At 40.3% G+C, this 20,870-nt stretch overlaps 1 protein-coding gene across 3 annotated transcripts in view; it reads right to left on the bottom strand.

Moving 5' to 3' along the window:
• Positions 1–20,870, bottom strand: part of WDTC1 (WD and tetratricopeptide repeats 1) — a 60,133-nt gene that overhangs the window by 19,711 nt on the left and 19,552 nt on the right. For all 3 annotated transcript variants that reach the window (XM_069479633.1, XM_069479634.1, XM_069479635.1), the window contains exons 3-5: positions 20,330–20,413; positions 1,512–1,558; positions 970–1,081 (exon numbers count right to left, since the gene is read on the bottom strand). In XM_069479633.1, the coding sequence (XP_069335734.1) occupies positions 970–1,081; positions 1,512–1,558; positions 20,330–20,413 (243 nt within the window). The remainder of the gene's footprint in view (positions 1–969; positions 1,082–1,511; positions 1,559–20,329; positions 20,414–20,870) is intronic.

Here is a 20,870-nt window from a genome sequence, read left to right as displayed (position 1 = left end):
TGGCTCACGCCTATAATTCTAGCACTCTGGGAGGCCGAGGCGGGCGGATCCTTTGAACTCAGGAGTTTGAGACCAGCCTGAGCAAGAGTGAGACCCCCATCTCTACTAAAAATAGAAAGAAATTAGCTGAACAACTAAAAAAAATATATAGAGAAAAAATTAGCCGGGCATGGTGGCGCATGCCTATAGTCCCAGCTACTAGGGAGGCTGAAGCAGTAGGACTGCTTGAGCCCAGGAGTTTGAGGTTGCTGTGAGCTAGGCTGATGCCACGGCACTCTAGCCCAGGCAACAGAGTGAGACTCTGTCTCAAAAAAAAAAGAAAGAAAGAAAGAAAGAACGAACGAACACATCTCATGTTATTTCCACATAACAGGGTTTCAAAGGCCTGAAGATACTTGTAAGTCTCCCTCTCCTCAGCTTAACCCCCTTCCACCAACAAATCAAAAGGTTCATTTCCTATGAAAAGGTAGAACAGCTAAAAGCACCAGGCACAGGCTTTATTTTTAACAATTATCTCACTGAACTGTCATATCAACCTGTGGATCACTACTTCGTTTTTAAAAAATTAAATGATTTATTTATTTCTTTGTTCATGAATCTGGGAGATTTTCCTTAGCTGCTTCCTTTTTACAGATAAGTAAACAGGCTCAGAGAGGTCAGGCAATTTGCCTAGTTCACACAACTTCCAAGAGGTAAGTAAAGGAGTCAGACTTAGGTCTGCCTGCTCTCTAAGTTCATGTTCAGAACCATACCCACTCACATAAATACAAATTCATTTAGAATTGGTCTTTCGGCTCTAAGAGAGGAAGAAGAGCATGGAAAAGACATGGGGTTTTAGGAATCACCATCAGATGCTAGATTACAAGGGTGCCTGTGATCCCAGCAGTTACATGGGACATACAAAAGCCAACACGACCATGCCCATAGCCCATTCACCTCTTTCACTTGCTCTGGGCTTATCCTGCTCACCTTGACAGAGAAGATATTTGCAGTGTGTCCCGTGTGCATGGAGAGCAGCTTCTTGTGGTGCAGCGGGTCCCACACAATTGTGTGCTGGTCGTCAGAACCAGAGGCCAGCAAGCTGCAAGCAGAGCAACGGATTCTGACCTTTCCTCAAGTTCCCAGGTTCCCTTCCCTCATTCCATGTTTCCAGTTTATAAGGAGTTAGGCCACACAGAATTTGAAGAACAGTGGATGTCACATAATTTAAGGTTATCTTATAAACATTAGTTGATTCTCTTCTGTTTTGTTTGGAGGATTTCCCATTATTCCTTGAACACACTGGCTTATTAAAAAAAAAACAACAGGGTTTGGATGGTCATCCAACATTCTATATATCTGGGATTAATTGCTTAACTGTGTATTAATAATTACAGGCTGAACTTAAGAACAGCAGAGAGTAGTGGTCTTTTTTTTACTTGGGTCCACTCTTTTCCTTATATCCACTAAGGAAGGAACCTCCTCTCTCAGCCTCCTCACTCCCTTCTCCAGGTGCTGTGGCTCATACTTACTCTCCTTTCTCATTCCACTCCAGACAGTTGACACATCCTGAGTGACCCTGGGGGAGCAAATTGAAAGGGACAAGAAGAGAGCTGGTTAGAGGTTCTCCTGGGAAACTCAACACAGAGTAGTAGAACTGAAAAGGTAGGCCAGCCTTTCCATTTTCAGTATTTTCCAGGTACTTGTAGCCAGAATTGACTTATACTGATTAGCATCTTACAAGATATAAAGCCCTTTCATATTCATGATCTCACTTGATACTGGGCACCTCTAAACCATAAAGGGTAGGTTTCACTGATCCCATTTTGCAGAAAAGTAAACCGAAGTTCAGACAGTAGAAGCAGTAGAAGTGGGCTGGGTGCGGTGGCTCATGCCTATAAGCCCAGTACTTTGGGAGGCTGAGGCAGGAGGATCACTTGACCCCAAGAGTTTGAAGTTGCAGTGAGCTATGATCACACCCTGCATTCTAGCCTGGGTGACAGAGCAAGACCCTGTCTCCAAAAAAAGAAAAAAAAAAAGTAGTAGAAGTGAGATCTAAGCAAATTTCTGCTATTATCACTATAAGGGATATGGCAACAGTCCCTTCAAGGGACATCCCCTCCACCACAGAAAATTTGCCCAGAAAGCATCTGACCCAAGGGCAACCAATTAGTTAATTAACTAGAAGGCTAATCTTTCATTCATTCAGTTTATATTTATCAAGCACCTACTGCATTGCTAGGTATTGTTCAGATGCTGAGGGTACAGCAGTATACAAAACAAAGTCCCTGGGTCTTCTGGAGCTTGCTTCAAGTAGGTGGAGCCTGGGTTAGTAAGGTAAAGTGAGCCAAATTCTTGATTCTGGGGATTTGAATCTAGAAACATGAAGAGACTGAGGCAGTTAGTGGCAGAGCTGAAGTATAAAGCACGCATGGAGAGAAATAACAGCAAAGCTAGAGTTATGAGGACACAGGATCCATGAATAAGCAGAAGGTTTGAAGGAGCAGAAACAAGTCTTACATGATAGAAGGAGAGAATCAGTCACTACGCATTCCTACATACTGTTCTTTCTGTTCCTTCACCCTCTCTCACTCCTAACAGTGCCTTGATTTATATTTAATTATCTCCCTGCTCCAAATCAGACCATGTGTTTCAGGAAGCATAAGTCCACTGTCCTTGCCACAATGACAGGTTCAGGTTCAGGAACTTAGGCCTAAACCAAATAGGATGTGCCATGCACTTGGCCACAAGGATTGGCTCAGAAATGAGCCTGTAACCCCAATCAGATGCAAGGGGGAACAGTTGCTGGCAGATTCTGGAAAAGGAGTTTTCTCATTCTTAGGAGAGAGTCTATGGAAGAGAAGCCTTTCTTCCTCGGGAGCCTGGGTATACTGAAGTGCCACCTAGAATTGCTGTACTCATTTGCCATCATGAGGGAAGCCATCCTGAAATCAACACACAGAGGAGAACCCAGCTAAGGGAATCATAGAAAAATGGAGCCACAGTGACCAGAGTAACCAACTTGGACATCTACCCTACTCCTGCACTTCCAGTTAAGTGAGCCAATCATTTCATTATCAGTTAAGGCAATTTGAGTTGGGGTGTTTTTTGTGAGCCAAAGCATCCTAATCAATAAACTCCAACTAATTCTTCAGGTCTCAGGTGACAGGTACTTCCTTCAAGGTGCCTTCTCTCTCTTGTAGATTTGGGAGGGAGGCACGTCCTGCCTGCATGCCCCTACTGTCATGCTGCATCATGGCACTGTGTTGACTTGGTTGTTTGAAAGCAGGCTTTGTGGGTTATATTCATTGCATCCTAAAGGCCAGTTACAGCACCTGGCATATATCTGTTGCTTAAGTGAATAAATGCGTGGTGGCCCACGCCTGTAATCCTAGCACTCTGGGAGGCCGAGGCGTGAGGATCGCTCGAGGTCAGGAGTTCGAGACCAGCCTGAGCAAGAGCAAGACCCTGTCCTCTACTAAAAGTAGAAAGAAATTACCTGGACAACTAAAAATATATATAGAAAAAAATTAGTCGGGCATGGTGGCGCATGCTTGTAGTCCCAGCTACTCAGGAGGCTGAGGCAGAAGGATTGCTTAAGCCCAGGAGTTTGAGGTTGCTGTGAGCTAGGCTGGCGCCACAGCACTCTAGCCCAGGCAACAGAGTGAGACTCTGTCTCAAAAAAAAATAAATAAATAAAAATAAAAAAATTAAGTGAATAAATGAGTCCAGTAGGACCAGTGGGAAGAATTGAGAGATATGAACACATTTACTCTCCCAACTGTCTAGTCAGAAAATGCTTTAACTCTACCTTTTCCTTCCCTCTTTTTTATTTATTTTACTTTTATTTATTTATTTAAGAGACAGGGTTTTGCTCTGTCACCCAGGCTGGTGTGCAGTGGCACAATCACAGCTCACTGCAGCCTTGAACTCCTGGGCTCAAGTGATCCTCCTGCCTCAGCCTCCTAAGCAGCTGGAACTACAGGTGCATACCACCACACTGGCCTCCTTCCCTCTTTACCCCTTGTCCTGTACAGATTCTCATCTGGGGTGAAACTCATTTCTTCCCAGGTTCTCCACTTAAATACATTACTGACACACTCTGTGCAAACCTGCCTGATCACTTGCTAACCTAAGTTCTCTTGCCTTCCCATGGCACTTGGTTGAAACCTCACACATGTCGTTGGTCACTCTTTCTGGGTCAGAATCATTTTTGTCCTTAGTCCTCTCATTTTCCCACCAGGCTGTAAATGACTTGTGCCAGGGGGTCACACCTTCAGCTTCAAATCTTGCAGAATACCAAGGACCTTGAATGACTGCCACTTACTGAGGGCTTACAAAGAGCTAGGCTTAGAGTTAAGCTGAGCACTTGTGGTAGGCAGAATAATGGCCCCCTACAGATGTCTGTGTCCTAATCCTCTGAAACCTGTGAATATGTTATTTTAGGTGGCAAAAGGAACTTTGCAGATGTGATTAAGGTTAAGGACTTTGAAATGGGGAGATTATCCTAGATTATCCAGGTGGGCCCAATCTAATTACATGAATCCTTAAAATTGGAGAACCTTTCCCGGCTGCCAAGAACTGAAGAGATGGAGGTGTGAAAGGGACTGGACCTGCTGCTGCTGGCTTTGAAGATGGAGGAAGGGCGCCAGGAGCCAAGAAACGCAGCAGCCTCCAGAAGCTGGGAATAGCAACCAAATGGATTCTACTCTAAAGCCTCCAGAAGGAACGCGCACCTGACAACACCCTGATTTTAGCCTGGTGAGACCTTTACCAAACTTCTGATCTGCAGAACTGTAAGATAATAAATTTGTGTTGTGTGATAATTTGTTATGGCAGCAAAAGGAAACTAATATAGCACTTTTTGTCCATAAGGATCTTTAAGAGACAGGTATCATTACTCATTTCATGAATAAGAAAAACAATGCCCAGAGAGGTTAGGTAATCTGCCTAATGTGGCACACCTAATAGTGACAGGACGCAGGATTTTAACTCAAGAGCCCAGGCTCTCAAGTACTATCTGAGAAATGCATTCATGCTTTTGAATGTATTTGTCTTCAAATTAGGAACCCATCCAAAGTACAGAAGACAGGGTCCACAGTAGACAAATGATACTTATGATTCATTTTTACATGGTAAAAAATATTAATAGCTCAGAGGCAGGTAAGTTGGAGAAAGTATAGAAAGAAGGTTCAGGCAAGGTTCTAAAAAAAATACAAAGTAACCATGATAAAAATATTAATAAAGAGCTTAAAAAATTAGAACACACATTTGGGAACCTACTTTACAAGAAACAGAGTGTTTAAGAGGAGTTATTTTGGCTGTGATAAATAAGATTGGCTTGGTTTTAGGTAAACAATCTATAATGATCTTGAAGAATAGAATGAAACAAACTGAGTTTATGACATAAACAGTGGTTAAAAAAAAAGAAGAGGAGGAGAAAAAAACTTTTAAGGAATTGAGAGGTGCGGCTGTTTAGAGATGCAAACATTTCAACCTAGGGTGAGCCTTGCACACCAGGGAACTGGAGGAAACAGGAAGTATACAGGAAAAGAACCTGCCATAAAAGTACCAAATCTCACTTAAGTTCCAAATTACAATCTAACCCTCAGTTCCTACTTAACTTTATTAAATATTGATTATAATTACTATTCATTATAAGTCCTAGACTGTGCTAGGTAGCATGGTGTTCAGGAGAAGAGGAGGCAGGGAGAAGTATTTTATCACATTGCTAAGAATTGTAGGTACATAATGATGATAAAAGTCAATGGAGTTCTAATGGTTTTATTACTGCTTTAAAAGGCCTTATATAAACTATGCACTCCTTACAGGCTGTACTACTGTCCCCAACATGGTATGACATTGCCTAGGTAGAATACTAGATATTTATATACACGATCTCATTATCATTTCCATTTTACAGGTAAGCACCAAGTCTGGGAGATATTAAATAAATTACCCAAGGTCATACAAATTGTAAACACCAGAACCCCGATGAGAAATCAGGTCCATTTGACTACAAAGTATTTTTTTGGCTGTGCTGGACTACCTCAAATGCCATCCCACGTGTATTAAAAAGATAAGAGCAGGTGTGGTAGCTCGTGTCTATAATCCTAGCACTCTGGGAGGCTGAGGCAGGAGGATTGCTTGAGCCCAGGACGTTGAGGTTGCAGTGAGCTATGATAACACCACTGTACTTTAGGGAGCTATGATGGGCCCACTGTACTGGACTCAGGGAGACATGACTGAGTCAGACAGACATACTGCCTGTCCCCACGGAGCTGGTGAGGTTTTGTTTTCTCCCCCTCTTCTCCAAATCTATAACATTAGCTTTCCTCCATGTTGTTATGTCTCCTCATAAGAATCACTTCAAATGGCTATAGAATATTCATCCAAAGATTAAACCATATTTATTCACTTCTCCCTCAGTGTTATTACACTAAGGTGCTCTGATTTTGGTGCATTGATCTATTTTAAAAGTTCAATGGGAAAAGAACATTTACAGGTGACCAGGAAGCCCAGACTAGGCCCAATGCCATGGTGTTTTGCATTTGACTGAAATACATAAAATCTGTGTTGCAACCCATGCTGCACAGGAAGCTCTGATGAGCAGTGATCCTGTGGAAAAGTGTTTTAAAATGGGAAACTATCAATAAATACAATTTAGTACACAATAATCTACCAAAATGGGGGGTCCATGAGGGAAAAACAATAAGTGTCATTCCTGCTGGGGGAAAAAGATGGAACCTACTGCATTAAAGGAATAAGAAAAGCAAAGAACTAGGTACATCTATAAATCAGTATTTATCATGGTATAACCAAAAGGACCAGAGACCCCTCTGTCCAAATTTATATTTAATATTTTATAACAGGAAGCTGAGGATCTGAAGCTGGTTAGTGAGAGGCAGAATTGTAAAGTGAAAGAGCTGTCTGGGTTCAACTCTGGCTTGGCCTCGTCCTAGCTGCACAGGCAGTCAGCTAAGATTCCCAAAGCCACAGATTTTTCATAAGTAAATGGAGATGACAATAATATCAACTTGACAAGAAAGCACACTTTGGTAATGATGGCTTCTGTCCCTGGAACTAGTCCTCAGATACCCTCTCTCACCAACCTATGTGTATTCCTTCCAGAACTCCCTCTCAGAGACCCTTCCACAATAGCTGTGATGCTTACAAAGGGTACATACCTTGAACAAATGGATTCCTTCCTATTTACCTACTTTGTCAAAAGGGTTATTTCTATAGCTAGCTATTAAATTGCTACCCCAAGTCCTGACCAAATTATTCAGTACTCATTATGTATAAAGTACTGGGAGAAAAGAGAATAAAGAGCAGGATAAACATATACAGGTCTATGTTCATGGCAACATGAAACAAAGTTCTACCATAATAGTAAAAGGAGAGAGACACCAAACAAACCCAGAAGAAGACAGGAACATGAGGCTTTAGGAACAAGCTTAAAGGATCTTTGAGAACATTTTCTGACTTGGAGACAAGGTCTGTGATCCAGTTTGCATAGCTACATGTCAGTGCCCCCTCTTAACTTCTTAACTCCATCCAAGTGAGACTGATCATACGCACTTTTTTTTTTTTTTTTTTGAGACAGAGTCTTGCTCTGTTGCCGGGACTAGAGCGCTGTGGTGTCAGCCTAGCTTACAGCAACCTCAAACTCCAGCTCAAGTGGTCCTCCTGCCTCAGCCTCCCAAGTAGCTACAGGCACGTGCCACCATGCCCCACTATTTGTTTCTATTTTTAGTTGTCTGCCTAATTTCTTTCTATTTTTAGTAGAGACAGGGGTCTCACTCTTGCTCAGGCTGGCCTCAAACTCCTGACCTCAAGCGATCTTCCCACCTTGGCCTCCCAGAGTGCTAGGATTACAGGCGTGAGCCACCATGTCCAGCCCAGGGAAAGCCTCTCTGAGGAAGAGATACTTGAGGTGAAATTTGAATGCTGAAAAGGATTCAAATTTACATAAAAGGATTCAAAGTTACATAAAGATCTGACGGAAAAGCATTCCAGGCATAGGGAAGAACAAATACAAAGGTAGAACAGGCTTGATATGCTGAAAAAACAGAATGAAGGCCACTGTGGGTAGAGCATGGTGACGAAGGGGACTGAGAAAGATAAGCAAGATGGGCTAGAGAGATGAGCAGATTCTAAGGGTGTCTTAAAGGACATGGCAAGAAGCCTCATGAGGCCAGAAACTGTGTTGTTGATCTTATTCACTGCTATATTCTTTTCCTAGTGTCTAGAACATTCTTAGCATATAGTAGGCACACAATATTTGCTTGAACATATGAATGAATTAATGAGTAGCTTCTAGCTCTGCCCTCTGATTCTTCAAAGCATGAGTTTACTCCATCATCTAAAGTAGAGATGGGCAACCTTTCCTATAAAAGACCAGAAAGTAAACATTTTAGGCTTTGCAGATCATATGCTCTCTGTCACAGCTACTCAATTCTGCTGTTGAATAACTAAAGCAGACAGAGGCAATACATAAATGAATTGAGTGTGCTGTGTTCCAATAAAACTATTTATAAAAACAAGTGGCAGTCAGGTGTGGTGGCTCACACCTGTAATCCTAGCACTTTGGGAGGCTAAAGCAGGAGGATTGCTTGAAGCCGAGAGTTTGAGACCAGTCTGAGCAACACAGTGAGACCCCATCACTACAAAAAAATTTAAAAATGAGTCAGGTGTGGTGGCCTGTGCCTGTAGTCCTAGCTACTTGGGAGGCTGAGCCAGGAGGATCACTTGAGCCCAGGAGATGGAGGTTGCAGTAAGCTACGATGACACCACTGCACTCCAGCCCAGACAACAGAAGTAAAACACCATCTCAACAAAAACAAAAAAACAACAACCCACAAACCAAAACAAACAAAAAAACAGGTGGCAATATATTTGAACCTAAAACTCATGTAAATGCCAGGGACCCAGAACAGCCAAAACAATCTTGAAAAAGAACAAAGTTGGTAGCACTCTGGGAGGCCGAGGTGGGAGGATCGCTTGAGGTCAGGAGTTCGAGACCAGCCTGAGCAAGAGCGAGACCCTGTTTCTACTAAAAAATAGAAAGAAATTATCTGGCCAACTAAAAATATATACAGAAAAAATTAGCCTGGCATGGTGGCGCATGCCTGTAGTCCCAGCTACTAAGGAGGCTGAGGCAGGAGGATTGCTTGAGCCTAGGAGTTTGAGGTTGCTGTGAGCTAGGCTGATGCCACGGCACTCTGGCCGGGGCAACAGAGTGAGACTCTGTCTCAAACAAACAAACAAACAAACAAAAAAAACCTGACAAGTCTTTGTTAGAATCAGGTTATACTGTACCTATGGAATGGCTCTGGTACACCAATTCTATTCAAAAAGGAAATCTATTAATAGTTTGATATAACTTGTTTCCATGAATTTGTAATTTGAATTTATGCTCAAATTATACAAGAAACAAAATAGAAAAAGCAATCAGGCCAGATTGTGAAAGTGACATATAATATTTGCAACTTGTTTAAGAATAATATTAAGAAAACTAATAAGGTAAGAGAATAACCCACAAGACAAGAACTATTTACTAAGCCCTTTGTAAAGGCAGACATACATTTGAGGTGGAAAAAATATGAACTCTGGAGCCAGACAGGCCTGATATAAATCTTATCAATCTTATGTCTACCACTTATCTGACCTTAGAAACACTCAGTTTTACTCTTATGTGTAAAGTGAGATTCCTTTCCTCTCCCTTTCTCTCCTATGTGTCTTACACTGTGCCAAGAAATCCCACAAGTGAACGAACTAGGAGGGATCAAAGTGTGATCACAACTTCCAAGGTGAACTTGGAAGATCCCGGTTATATGACCAAAAATGAAAGCAAGTATCCCCCATCCAAAAAAAGTGAGAACCGCAGGGAATCCCAAAATATTTGGTGCCTGTCCAATTATGACAATAAAACTCACCAAGATGAGCTAGCACATGTAACTAAAAGAGGACATGGAATGCTCAGCAAGGATGTCCAAGGAAAATGGAAAAATGGTTTGGTCTTAAATACCAGAACAGCTTAAAATTAGTCCTAATTAACATTAAATTTAAATTCTCTAATCTCAACCTCCCTTCTGGCTCACTTACTTGGTTGCTGCCACTACAACAGTTCTTTGTACTTCTTTATGAACATTTTTAACTTCCTATTTTGAAACAATTTCAAACATATAAAAAAGTTGTAAGAATAGTACAAGAACACTCATATATATATATATATATATATATATGTTTCACTTAACTCTTAACATTGCTACATTTGCGTTCCATCCCTCTCCTCTTTTTCTTTACACCTACATACACGTGTACGCACATACACACACATGCCGAGTACTTTTTTCCCTGAACCATTTGAGAATAAGTTGCAGACTTCAGAACCCTTTATACCTAACTACTTCAGTGCATGTTTCTAAGAACACAGTCATTCTTTTATTTAACCAGAGCATGTTTATCAAAATCAGGAAATTTAACACTGATACAATACTATTATATAATATATAGTACATATTCAAATTTCACCAACTGTCCCAAAAATGTCCTTTTTATTTTCCTGATCCAGAATCCAATCCAGGAACACGTACTGCATTTAGCTGTCATTTTCTCTTTAGTCTCTTCTAATCTGGAACAATTCCACAGCTCTTCTTTGCTTTTTATGACATTGACATTTTTGAAGAATGTATCAACTGTTCTGAAGAAATGTCTCTCAGTTTGGATTTGTCTGATAATTTCCTCATGATTAGATCTAGGTAATGCATTTTGACAGAAACACTACCTCAGTGATTTTGTGTCTTTAGTGCAAAATATCAGGTGGCATATGATGTCTGTTTGTCTTAGTAAAGGTGACCAGGTTTTTCCACTATAATGTTACTATTTTTCCCTTTGTTATCTATGAGGAAGTACTTCACATTATACAAATAAAATAGACCTCAAACACATGGAATACATATTCAACTTCATTCATAAGAGAAATATAACTTAAAACTATAATGTTCACCTGTCAGAATGATAAAAAATTCAAAGGCATAACCACACAGTCTATTGGAGAGTTATGGAGAAATAGGCACTTTTATGCACTGCTAGTGGGAAGGCAAAATGGTGCAACTCCCATGGTGGGAAATTTGGCAATATCTGACAAAACCACATATACATTTATCCTCTGACCAGCATTCCCTCTTTTAGGTTTTTTACCCTGAAGACATATCTCCAGCAATACTAAAATAGATACATACAGGGTTATCTATTATGGTATTGCTGTAATTACAAACTATTAGAAATAACTCTAAGTGCCCATACATGGGAAATTCATTGACTAAATCTTGCTACATGTACATAATGGTGTACTACTACACAGCTGTACAAAATAAGGAAGGACTCTAAGAATTGATACAGGATGATTTCCAAGATATATTGGTAAGTGAAAAAAGTACAAGAGAGTATTTAGCTATCTAGCTAGCTACCTATATCATGCATCAAAGGTTCTTCATTCTCAAAAAGACCTCCAAATCCAGTCAACCAACCCTTCCACTCCCTCCTCGGATATGCCACCTTGTGTCTTTATTTCCTTCTCTATCCAGCTAATTTTTTTTTTTTTTTTTTTTGACAGAATCTCACTCTGTTGCCTGGGCTAGAGTGCCATAGTGTCAGCCTAGCTCACTGCAACCTCAAACTCCTGGGCTCAAGCGATCCTCCTGCCTCAGCCTCCCAAGTAGCTGGGACTACAGCCATGCGCCACCATGCCCGGCTAATTTTTTCTATATATATTTTTAGTTGTCCAGGTAATTTCTTTCTACTTTTAGTAGAGACAGGGTCTTGCTCTTGCTCAGGCTGGTCTCGAACTCCTGACCTCGAGTGATCCTCCAGCCTCAGCCTCCCGGAGTGCTAGGATTACAGGCGTGAGCCACCACACCCAGCCCCAGCTAAGAATTGATGCTTCATTACTAACAATCACTCTCTTGCAATATTCAACTGACAAAACCCCCACCCTGGATGATCTCCTTGCTTTCCTCTGTCTTCAACTTTCCCTTTCTCTACCAATTCTTTCCTCACCCCTCCAGCCTCATCTGTCATCCCTCTTCTACTTGTATTCTTTGACTAATTGTTTTCTTGAACTGAGTACTCTCTATATTCTCTTGCATCACTCACATGTTAGCCTAACATATTTACTGCTTTGTACATTACTTTTTTAATTTAAAATTGCCTTGGAAGCAGAGCTGTGTGGTCTCTCTGGCCCATTGTGTTGGACTCATCTGTGAAATTTCTAAGAATAGTGATAGACACATTGGGTTGGGGAGAGAATATTTGTTGAGCATTATGTTTGATATACGAGCGAAGGAAGGCTGGGCATAGTGGCTCATGTCTGTAATCTCAGTGCTTTGGGAGGCTGGGGCAGGAGGACTGCTTAAGCCCAGGAGTTTGAGACCAGTCTGAGCAACACAGTGAGACCCCATCTCTAAAAAAATAATAAAATAAAAAATAGCCAGGCATGGTGGTGTGTGCCTGTAGTCCCAGCTAGTCAGGGGGCTGAGGCAGGAGGACCGTTTGAGGCCAGGAGTTTGAGGTTGCAGTGAGCTATGATCATGCCACTGCATTCTAGCCTGGGCAACAGAGCAGGACTCTGTCTTGGAAGGGGAAGGGAAAGGGAGGGGAGGGAAGGGGAGAAAGGGAGAAGGGAAAAAGGGAAAAGGGAGAAAGGGAGGTAAGACAGGGAGGGAAGGAAAAGAAGGAGGGAAGAGAGGGAAGAAGGAAAGAATCCATAGTGACAAGATATGAGAGTGCCAAGAGCAATTTCCTAATATAAAAGACGGAGGAATGCAATGGGATCAATGTACTTCTTGATTCAGATCTTCCTTAGGAAGAAAGAACTAGGAACAAAATACTTAAAGACCTAAAGGTTGGTGGAAACTGGTCATAGCAAACCAGAAAACATCAACTTTTAGGAAAGAATTGTGAAAAAGAAAGACAATTAACTTAGAAAAGTAGATTTTTCAGAGTCTTGAGGGAACTGATAATATGAACACAGTAGAAAGAATATCTAAGAAATAAAGTAATCCAAGTTAACTTGGATGCTTTTTAAACAGCTCTGTGGGTACAAATTCTACAGTATACAGGAAGGGTAACAAATATCAGACTGGCTAAACTCTGAATTTTAAAGTGACATAAAATATAAACTATAAAGTCAAAAAGTAAAAATCAGGCCAGATTATTAAGCTGGAAACTAGAGAAATAGCATGGCTGAAGAGGAATAAGGTTAAGAAAGCTAACTCTAATACAGAAAATCAAAAAAGCCAACCCAAACCAACAGGTTTTTACTGAGCATCTACTATATGTTCAACACTAGGTCATAAGAGTTCTTTTTCAGTTTAGAAAAAACTAAAGAGTAGAAAATTAGGAAGTCCAGAAAAAATATTTTACCCACATCATAAAGAAGAAAACATCACAATTAATAACCACCAAAAGGCAGGAGCTTTTATTATTGATTTTTCCTCTCTTATCCCATCCTCATCCCCCATTAATCCCTTCTTCTTAATGCCAAAGATCAACTATTGTTAAGTAACACAAGGTCCATATGTGACAATGACAGGAAATAAAAAAAGGGGAGGAAATGACTGTAGAGTTTTAAACAGTGAGATGCCATCAAGTCAGCATTGCAGGACTGGCATCTTAGGAAACTTTTAAGAGCTTTCTATAAATGACAACAATAATAATAGCAGCTAATGGTTCAGTGTTATACACTGTGGACTTTCACAATACACGGGGCACTGTAGTAAGTACTTTACATAAATTAACTTATTTATTCCTCCCCAGAGGCCTAAGAGATATTATTTTACAGATGAGAAAATGGCCTTTAGAAGTTAAAGGACTTTTCCAAGTTCATATGGCTCATACTGGTGTTTTAATTACTATTTGGGAGTCACAAAGAGGTATCCCCTCCAACTCCAAATCAGGAAAGAGGGAAGTAAGATGGCCTTTTGAGAGTTAGATTGTAAAAATCAATACAGTTGAACTTTCCTTTCTCCTTGGCTGCCATGATAATATGTTCTTCCCACCTCTATGGCTATTCTTTCTATCTCCTGTGGATAGAGGAAGAAGAGAAATAGGTAATCTCTAAATGTTGAAATACCTTGGTTCTTGGTCCTAGGCCCTCTTCTTGTTCCTCCTTCTTTCTCCCTAGGTGCTATTATCCAGTCATCCCATTCCATGGCGCTACACACCAGTGGTTCTCAAATATTTTAGTCTCAGGACTCCTTTATGCTATTAAAAATTATTGAGAATCCCAAAGAGCTTTTGTTTATATGAGTTATATCTATAGATATTCATCATATTAGAAAATAAAACTGAAATATTCCATATTAATTCACTAAACATAATGATACATAACTATATTTTCCAAGATGAAAGAATTTTAGTGAGAAGAATGGATTTGTTCTACATTTCTGCAAACCTCTTTAATGCCTAGCTTGATAGAAGACCAGTGGGTTCTCATCTGTTTTTGTATTCAGCCCACTGTAATGTTATTTTTGGTTGGAATATATGAAAAAAATATAGCCTCACAAAGATAAATAGTTGGAACAAGGAGGAGCATTTTAATAGCCTGTTCAGATAATTGTGTATATCCTTCTTTGATACTACACCAAAACTGGACTAGTAATAGTTTTTTTTTTTTTTTTTTGAGACAGAGTCTTGCTCTGTTGCCCGGGCTAGAGTGCTGTGGCGTCAGCCTAGCTCACAGCAACCTCAAACTCCTGGACTCAAGCAATCCTCCTGCCTCAGCCTCCCGAGTAGCTGGGACTATAGGCATGCACCACCATGCCCAGCTAATTTTCTCTATATATTTTTAGTTGTCCAGTTAATTTGTTTCTATTTTTAGTAGAGATGGGGTCTCGCTCTTGCTCAGCCTGGTCTCAAACTCCTGACCTTGAGCAATCCTCCCGCCTCGGCTTACCAGAGTGCTAGGATTATAGGCGTGAGCCACCGCGCCCGGCCTCATATTTCTTTTTTTTTTTTTTTTTTTCTTTGCCAGGAAGAGTCAAATCCAAGTAATTTTGGATATGAGCTCCCACAAATATTAACATATTTCATCATTCTCTCTCTCTCTATCTATCTATATATATATATGTACATTTTTTTTTTTTTTTAAGAGACAGGGTCTCACTCTGTCACTCAGGCTAAAGTATAGTGGCACCATCACAGCTCACTACAGCCTTGAACTTCTGGGCTTAATCGATCCTCCTGCCTCAGCTTCCCAAGTAGCTGGGACTCCAGGCGCACGCCACTATGCCCAGCTAACTTTTTTAAAAATTTATTTGTAGAGATGAGGTCTTGTTGTGTTGCCCAATCTGGTCTTGAGCTCCTGGCCTCAAATAATCCTCCCATCTCAGTCTCCCAAAGTGCTGGGATTATAGGTGTGAGCTGCTGCACCTGGCCTTCATCATGTAATATTAACATCTGTTAATATTACTACAGATCTTATAAAAAAAATTTAAAGTACTGGGAAGCAGGCCGGGCGCGGTGGCTCACGCCTGTAATCCTAGCACTCTGGGAGGCCGAGGCGGGTGGATTGCTCAAGGTCAGGAGTTCGAGACCAGCCTGAGCGAGACCCCGTCTCTACTAAAAATAGAAAGACATTATATGGACAACTAAAAATCTATATAGAAAAAATTAGCCGGGCATAGTGGCGCATGCCTGTAGTCCCAGCTACTCGGGAGGCTGAGGCAGTAGGATCCCTTAAGCCCAGGAGTTTGAGGTTGCTGTGAGCTAGACTGACGCCACGGCACTCACTCTAGCCCGGGCAACAGAGTGAGACTCTGTCTCAACAAAAAAAAAAAAAAAAAAAAAAAAAAAAATAAAGTACTGGGAAGCTATCAACCTCATGGTGACAAATATCAGTTTTTATTCTTTTTTTTTCCGGCTTAAAAACTTAAATTTTATCCTTGGCAACAAATACTGTCAGTTGTTTTTCTTTAAGAGACAGCCCACTCCACTCATTTTCAAGAAAATGTCTGCCAAACCCAAGTTGGAATAACCATAGTTTTTGTCTGCTAATCATTAATTCAGATGGTGGTCCATGAAAAAAGTGGCTAGTTGAGCTTGTAGCTCAAACAACTGTATAACTACTTTTCCTCAAGACAATCATCATACTTCAGTATGCAGCAGCAATACTTCATGAGTACTTTCCAACCCATCCTTCAGAATACTAAAGAGATATAGACTTAAGGTTAGAATTTAATAAGATTAACAACTTTTATTGCTTAACATCCGGGGCATTTTACGTAAAACTGGCTTTTGTTGTTGTCACTGTAAGTGCATGGGGTGAATAAGTCAAAGACAGTTTGATGCTACTTGCCTTGATTCCTGCTAAGATGAAAATAGTTTTACTATTTTTTTTTTTGCAAATTTTTAAATAAATTAATTTTGGATTTTTTTTAAATAATGCCTTAGTATTACTATGAAAGTAGTTCTGACCTCACAAATTCCCCTGAAAAGGTTGTAATGCTACCCACGAGTCTGCAGACCATATTTTGAGAACTGTTTCTATAAATTATCTCTATGTCAATGACTCTCCAGACTCCTTGTCCATACCCGCTCTTGATCCCAAACTCCACTGGACTCTGTAACAATGACAGAAATGTTCTTCCTCCAATCAAAGTCCAAGCCCTCTGCTTGTACTCTGACTCCTATTTCCCCACCAGCCTTCCCCAGGACTTTCCTCCTTCACTTGTTCTGTCTGTCTCCTGTATTAACAATCTGTCCCTCTCTCATCAACACCCAAACTTGCTCCAATATGTCTTCCCATTCTTACAAATCCCTTCTTTGATCCCACAGATCTCTCCTCTGACTACTGTCCCATTTCTCTACTTCCTTTATGTTAAAAAGAAGTTTTCCAAAAGTTGTCTATACTTGCTGTTGCCACTTTCTCACCTCCCATTCATTCTTCAACCCCTTCAATCTAGCTTTTGTTATCACACTCCAATAAAACCACTCAGGTCAAGACCACTCTCATTATCCTGTCCTCATCTTCCTCAACCTCTCAGAAGCATTGCATACAACTGCCCATTCCTTCTTTCTTGAAATACTCTCATTACTTGGCCTCTACACTCCTCTCCTGGTTTTGTTTTTCTTTATACTTCACTGACTACTCTTTCTTGCTCTTTGTTATCTTGTTAGCTTGTGTTTAACCTCTGAAAGCTGGAGTGCCTCAAAGCTAAGTCCTGGACCCTATTCTCTAAGGCTTCATAGACATTTGAAGTCTCCAGATTTCTCCCTATAGTCCAGAGGTCTCCCCAAATTAGTACTGTCAACTGCCTACCTGGCATTACCACAAAACTATCCAACAGGGTTTCAAATTTAATGTATTCAACTCCTGATTCTCTCTCAAGCCTATTTTTTTCCTAGTCTTATTTCCATGTGCTCTAACTTCTCTAAGTCTCACAAGTGGTAGAGCTGTGATTTAAACCAGGATCTTTTTTTTTTTAACCTGTAAATCTGTGTGCATTCCTTCATACCATGACTGCTTCTATAGGTCCTGGCCAAGGTGGCCTTTAGGAAAGTGCAAATTCAAACAGTTCCCCTTAACATTATTTTGTACTTGAGTTTCAGACCATGGGAAATAATAAGAGGGAATCCAGTTTTGTGTTTAAAGAAGTTTCCAAACCGATTCTGGATGAAGTTATCAAACCAGGAAGAGATGGTAGAGACAATACTTAGGTTAGAAGAGGGCACAGCTGAAAGGAGAAGGCCAGGCAGCCAGCACTCACCATTTACCCAGCATCCACTAGAGGAGGATTTCTCAATCTTGGCATTATAGGTATTTGAGGCTGCATAATTCTTTGCTGTACATTCTTTGTTGTACTATGCAATGCAGGATGTTTAGCAGCATCCCTGGACTCTACCCACTATATACCAGTAGTAACCTTCTAGTTCTAACAACCAAAACTATCTTCAGACACTGTCAAATGTTCTCTTGGGGCTAAAATTCACTCTCCCCTAGCCCTTACTGCACTAGAGGGATGTACTTCAAGTTATGTCTCAAAGGAAAAAATATGCCCCAGCCCATATGGAAGAAACTAGAGAAAAGGATAAATAATGAAATATATCAAAAATTATGAGCCAGTGCCTGATACTGTAGTGCACACCTATAGTCCCAGCTAATTGGGAGGCTGATGTGGGAGGACTGCTTGACCCCAGGAGGATGTAGTGTGCTATGACTGCACCAATGATTAGTCATCACACTCTGTCTTGGGCAACATAGTTAGACTCCATCTCTCTCTCTCTCTCTCTTTTTTTTTTTTTTTTGAGATGATGGTCTCGCTCTGTCACTCAGGCTGGAGTACAGTGGCATGATCACAGCTCACTGAAGCCTCAAACTCCTGGGCTCAAGTGATCCCCCTGCCTCAGCCTCCCAAAGTGCTAGAATTATAGATGTGAACCACCATACCTGGCCTGAGACACCATCTCTGAAAAAAAAATTATGCTTTCAAAGAATTTTTAGAGATATGAATATGGGAAAATAATCATGATATAAAAGTATAAAAGCGTTTACCAAACTACCTAAATGATACTAGCCCAATTTTGGAAGAAAAAATTTACGTAAGCATGGAAAAAAACTGGAAGACTTAAGAATCATGACTGTTACTTATTGAACCAGTTTACTGTAAGCCAGGCACTGTATTAAGTGCTTCACACAAATCTACTCATTTAATCATCACAATGATTCTCATTGTTGCATATTACGTATCAGGAAACTAGCGGTAACTTGCACAAGGCTTGTATAGCTAGTAAGTGTAGAAAACAGGTCTAGAAACTAAATTTATCTAGCTCTAAAGCCCAGTCTATTAAGATTTGGCTTTATAGTACACAAAGTAGTATTCCAAATATTAACAATATTTATCTCTATGTGTTAGAATTAAAAGTGATTTTGTTTTCTTTCCTATATTTTTCTATCTACTCCATATTTTCTACCATGATATTACTTCTATAATCAGAAAAAAAAGTTAAGTGAAAGTTGTAATGACTACTTGCTAACATGGAGAAAAAGATCATATATGTTAACTTGAAAAAAGATACAAAATTCAATGTGAAGTATGATTACAACTATATAAAAATATGCAGAAAATAAAAGGAAGTAGATAAAATACTAACAGTAACTATGTTAGGGAGGTGGGATCAAGAAGTGATTTTTTCCCAATCTTTTCCATATTACTATTAATGTAGTTATATTCATAATGGATAAAAGTTTATAATTAAAAGAAAGCAGTAACAATAATCTGTAATCTTACCATTGCAAGTTAACACTACTAATATTCAATAAATTTATTTCTTTATTTTTTTTTAGAGACAGGGTCTCATTCTGTCACCCAGGCTGGAGCACAGTGGTGTGATCATAGCTCACTGTAAACTCAAACTCTCGGGCTCAGGCCATCCTCCCTTCTTAGCCTCCTAAGTAGCTAGGACTACAGGCACACACCACCACACCAGGCTAATTATTTTATTTTGTAGAGATGGGGTCTTGCTATGTTGCCCAGGTTGGACTCGAACTCTTGGCTTCAAGCAATCCTCCTGCCTCAGCCTTTCAGAGTGTTGGGATTACAGGTGTGAGCCACCATGGCTGGCCCAATAAATTTCTTTCTAGTCCTTTTCTTAGATCAACATGATCACTTATAAATACTAACCTGAAGGAACCAAAGAGAATTCTTACTCAACATTCAGATAACACTAAGTTAAGACAGCTAAAAACTGGATTCAAAACATCTTGTGGCAGGAAAGAGAATGGAACTAACATTATGAAGTGTCTCTATGCCAGACACAATTAAAAAGCTGAACTCCCGAACCAAAGGCCTGGTTCCTCCACAGACTGGACAGGGCAACCTTGGACAAGGGGCTTGGCCTTTCTAAATCTGTTGTTTTTAAATACCTGTTCCCAATATACATCCCCACAGCATTGCTTTCATGCTAAAATGTGAAAGTATATGGTGTGTGTGTGTGTATGTGTGTGCATGTATATATTATGTGCATGTGTATATGAAAATACTTTGTAAATTCTAAATTCCTATACACAAGTAAGAATCATTACTGCCCAAGCCAATAGTAAAAATAGTGTATGGAATTCAACAAACTTTCTCTAAGCACAAAGCAAATAATATATCCAAAAAATCATTCCTAAGTCACCATGTCAATCACTGACTTTGTCTCAGATTTAGCAGCCTATTAGGTAACCTTCAGGTATGACCTGCAGAGAAACACTTGTTTATGCCTTGAATAATGCCAAGAGGATTCTCTGCAGGCAGAGAATGGAGAGCAGGCCATCTGCATCTAGGGTGCACATTGGATCTCTTACCTGGAGCTCTGCTTCCAGGCCCAGCCGCCGGATAAAGGGGTCAGTGACATGGTAGCGCCGCTCAAAGCTCAGGGCACCCCGCTCCTGGGGGACAGAAACATATTCATGAATTCATTGATTCAATTCAATATGTTTTACTATGTGCCTATTATATACCCAGCCCTGTGCTGGGCACCATAGGAGGTAGAAAGGGCAACAAGGAATTGGCCTGCAGGAGTTTGCATTATTCTTGGGCAGGGATTGAAGAATAATAGAAGAGAATATACAATTAAACACTAAGTTGTACTATCGGATTTTTAAAAAGAAAAAAGGAAAAAAATTTTAAAAAGGAAAGAAGAAAAACTAGAAACAACAAATGGAGTATTTCTATATTTAGGTTGGAGAGGGTGGGCATGATCTTTAGGATACATATTGTACCCAAAGGAACAAAATAACCTGATTCTGTGCCCCTAGGAAATGGTCCAGGTCCTTGAGGGCCACCCATCTAATGAAATCACAAAAACATCCACAAATGGACAAAGTTAAAAGGATTCAGGGATGC

The sequence above is a fragment of the Eulemur rufifrons genome, chromosome 8, assembly GCF_041146395.1.
Source record: "Eulemur rufifrons isolate Redbay chromosome 8, OSU_ERuf_1, whole genome shotgun sequence".
In the NCBI taxonomy this organism is placed as follows: Eukaryota; Metazoa; Chordata; class Mammalia; order Primates; family Lemuridae; genus Eulemur; species Eulemur rufifrons.
Note: the sequence above shows the minus strand (reverse complement) of the source record. Positions and strands in the feature narration are given on the sequence as shown.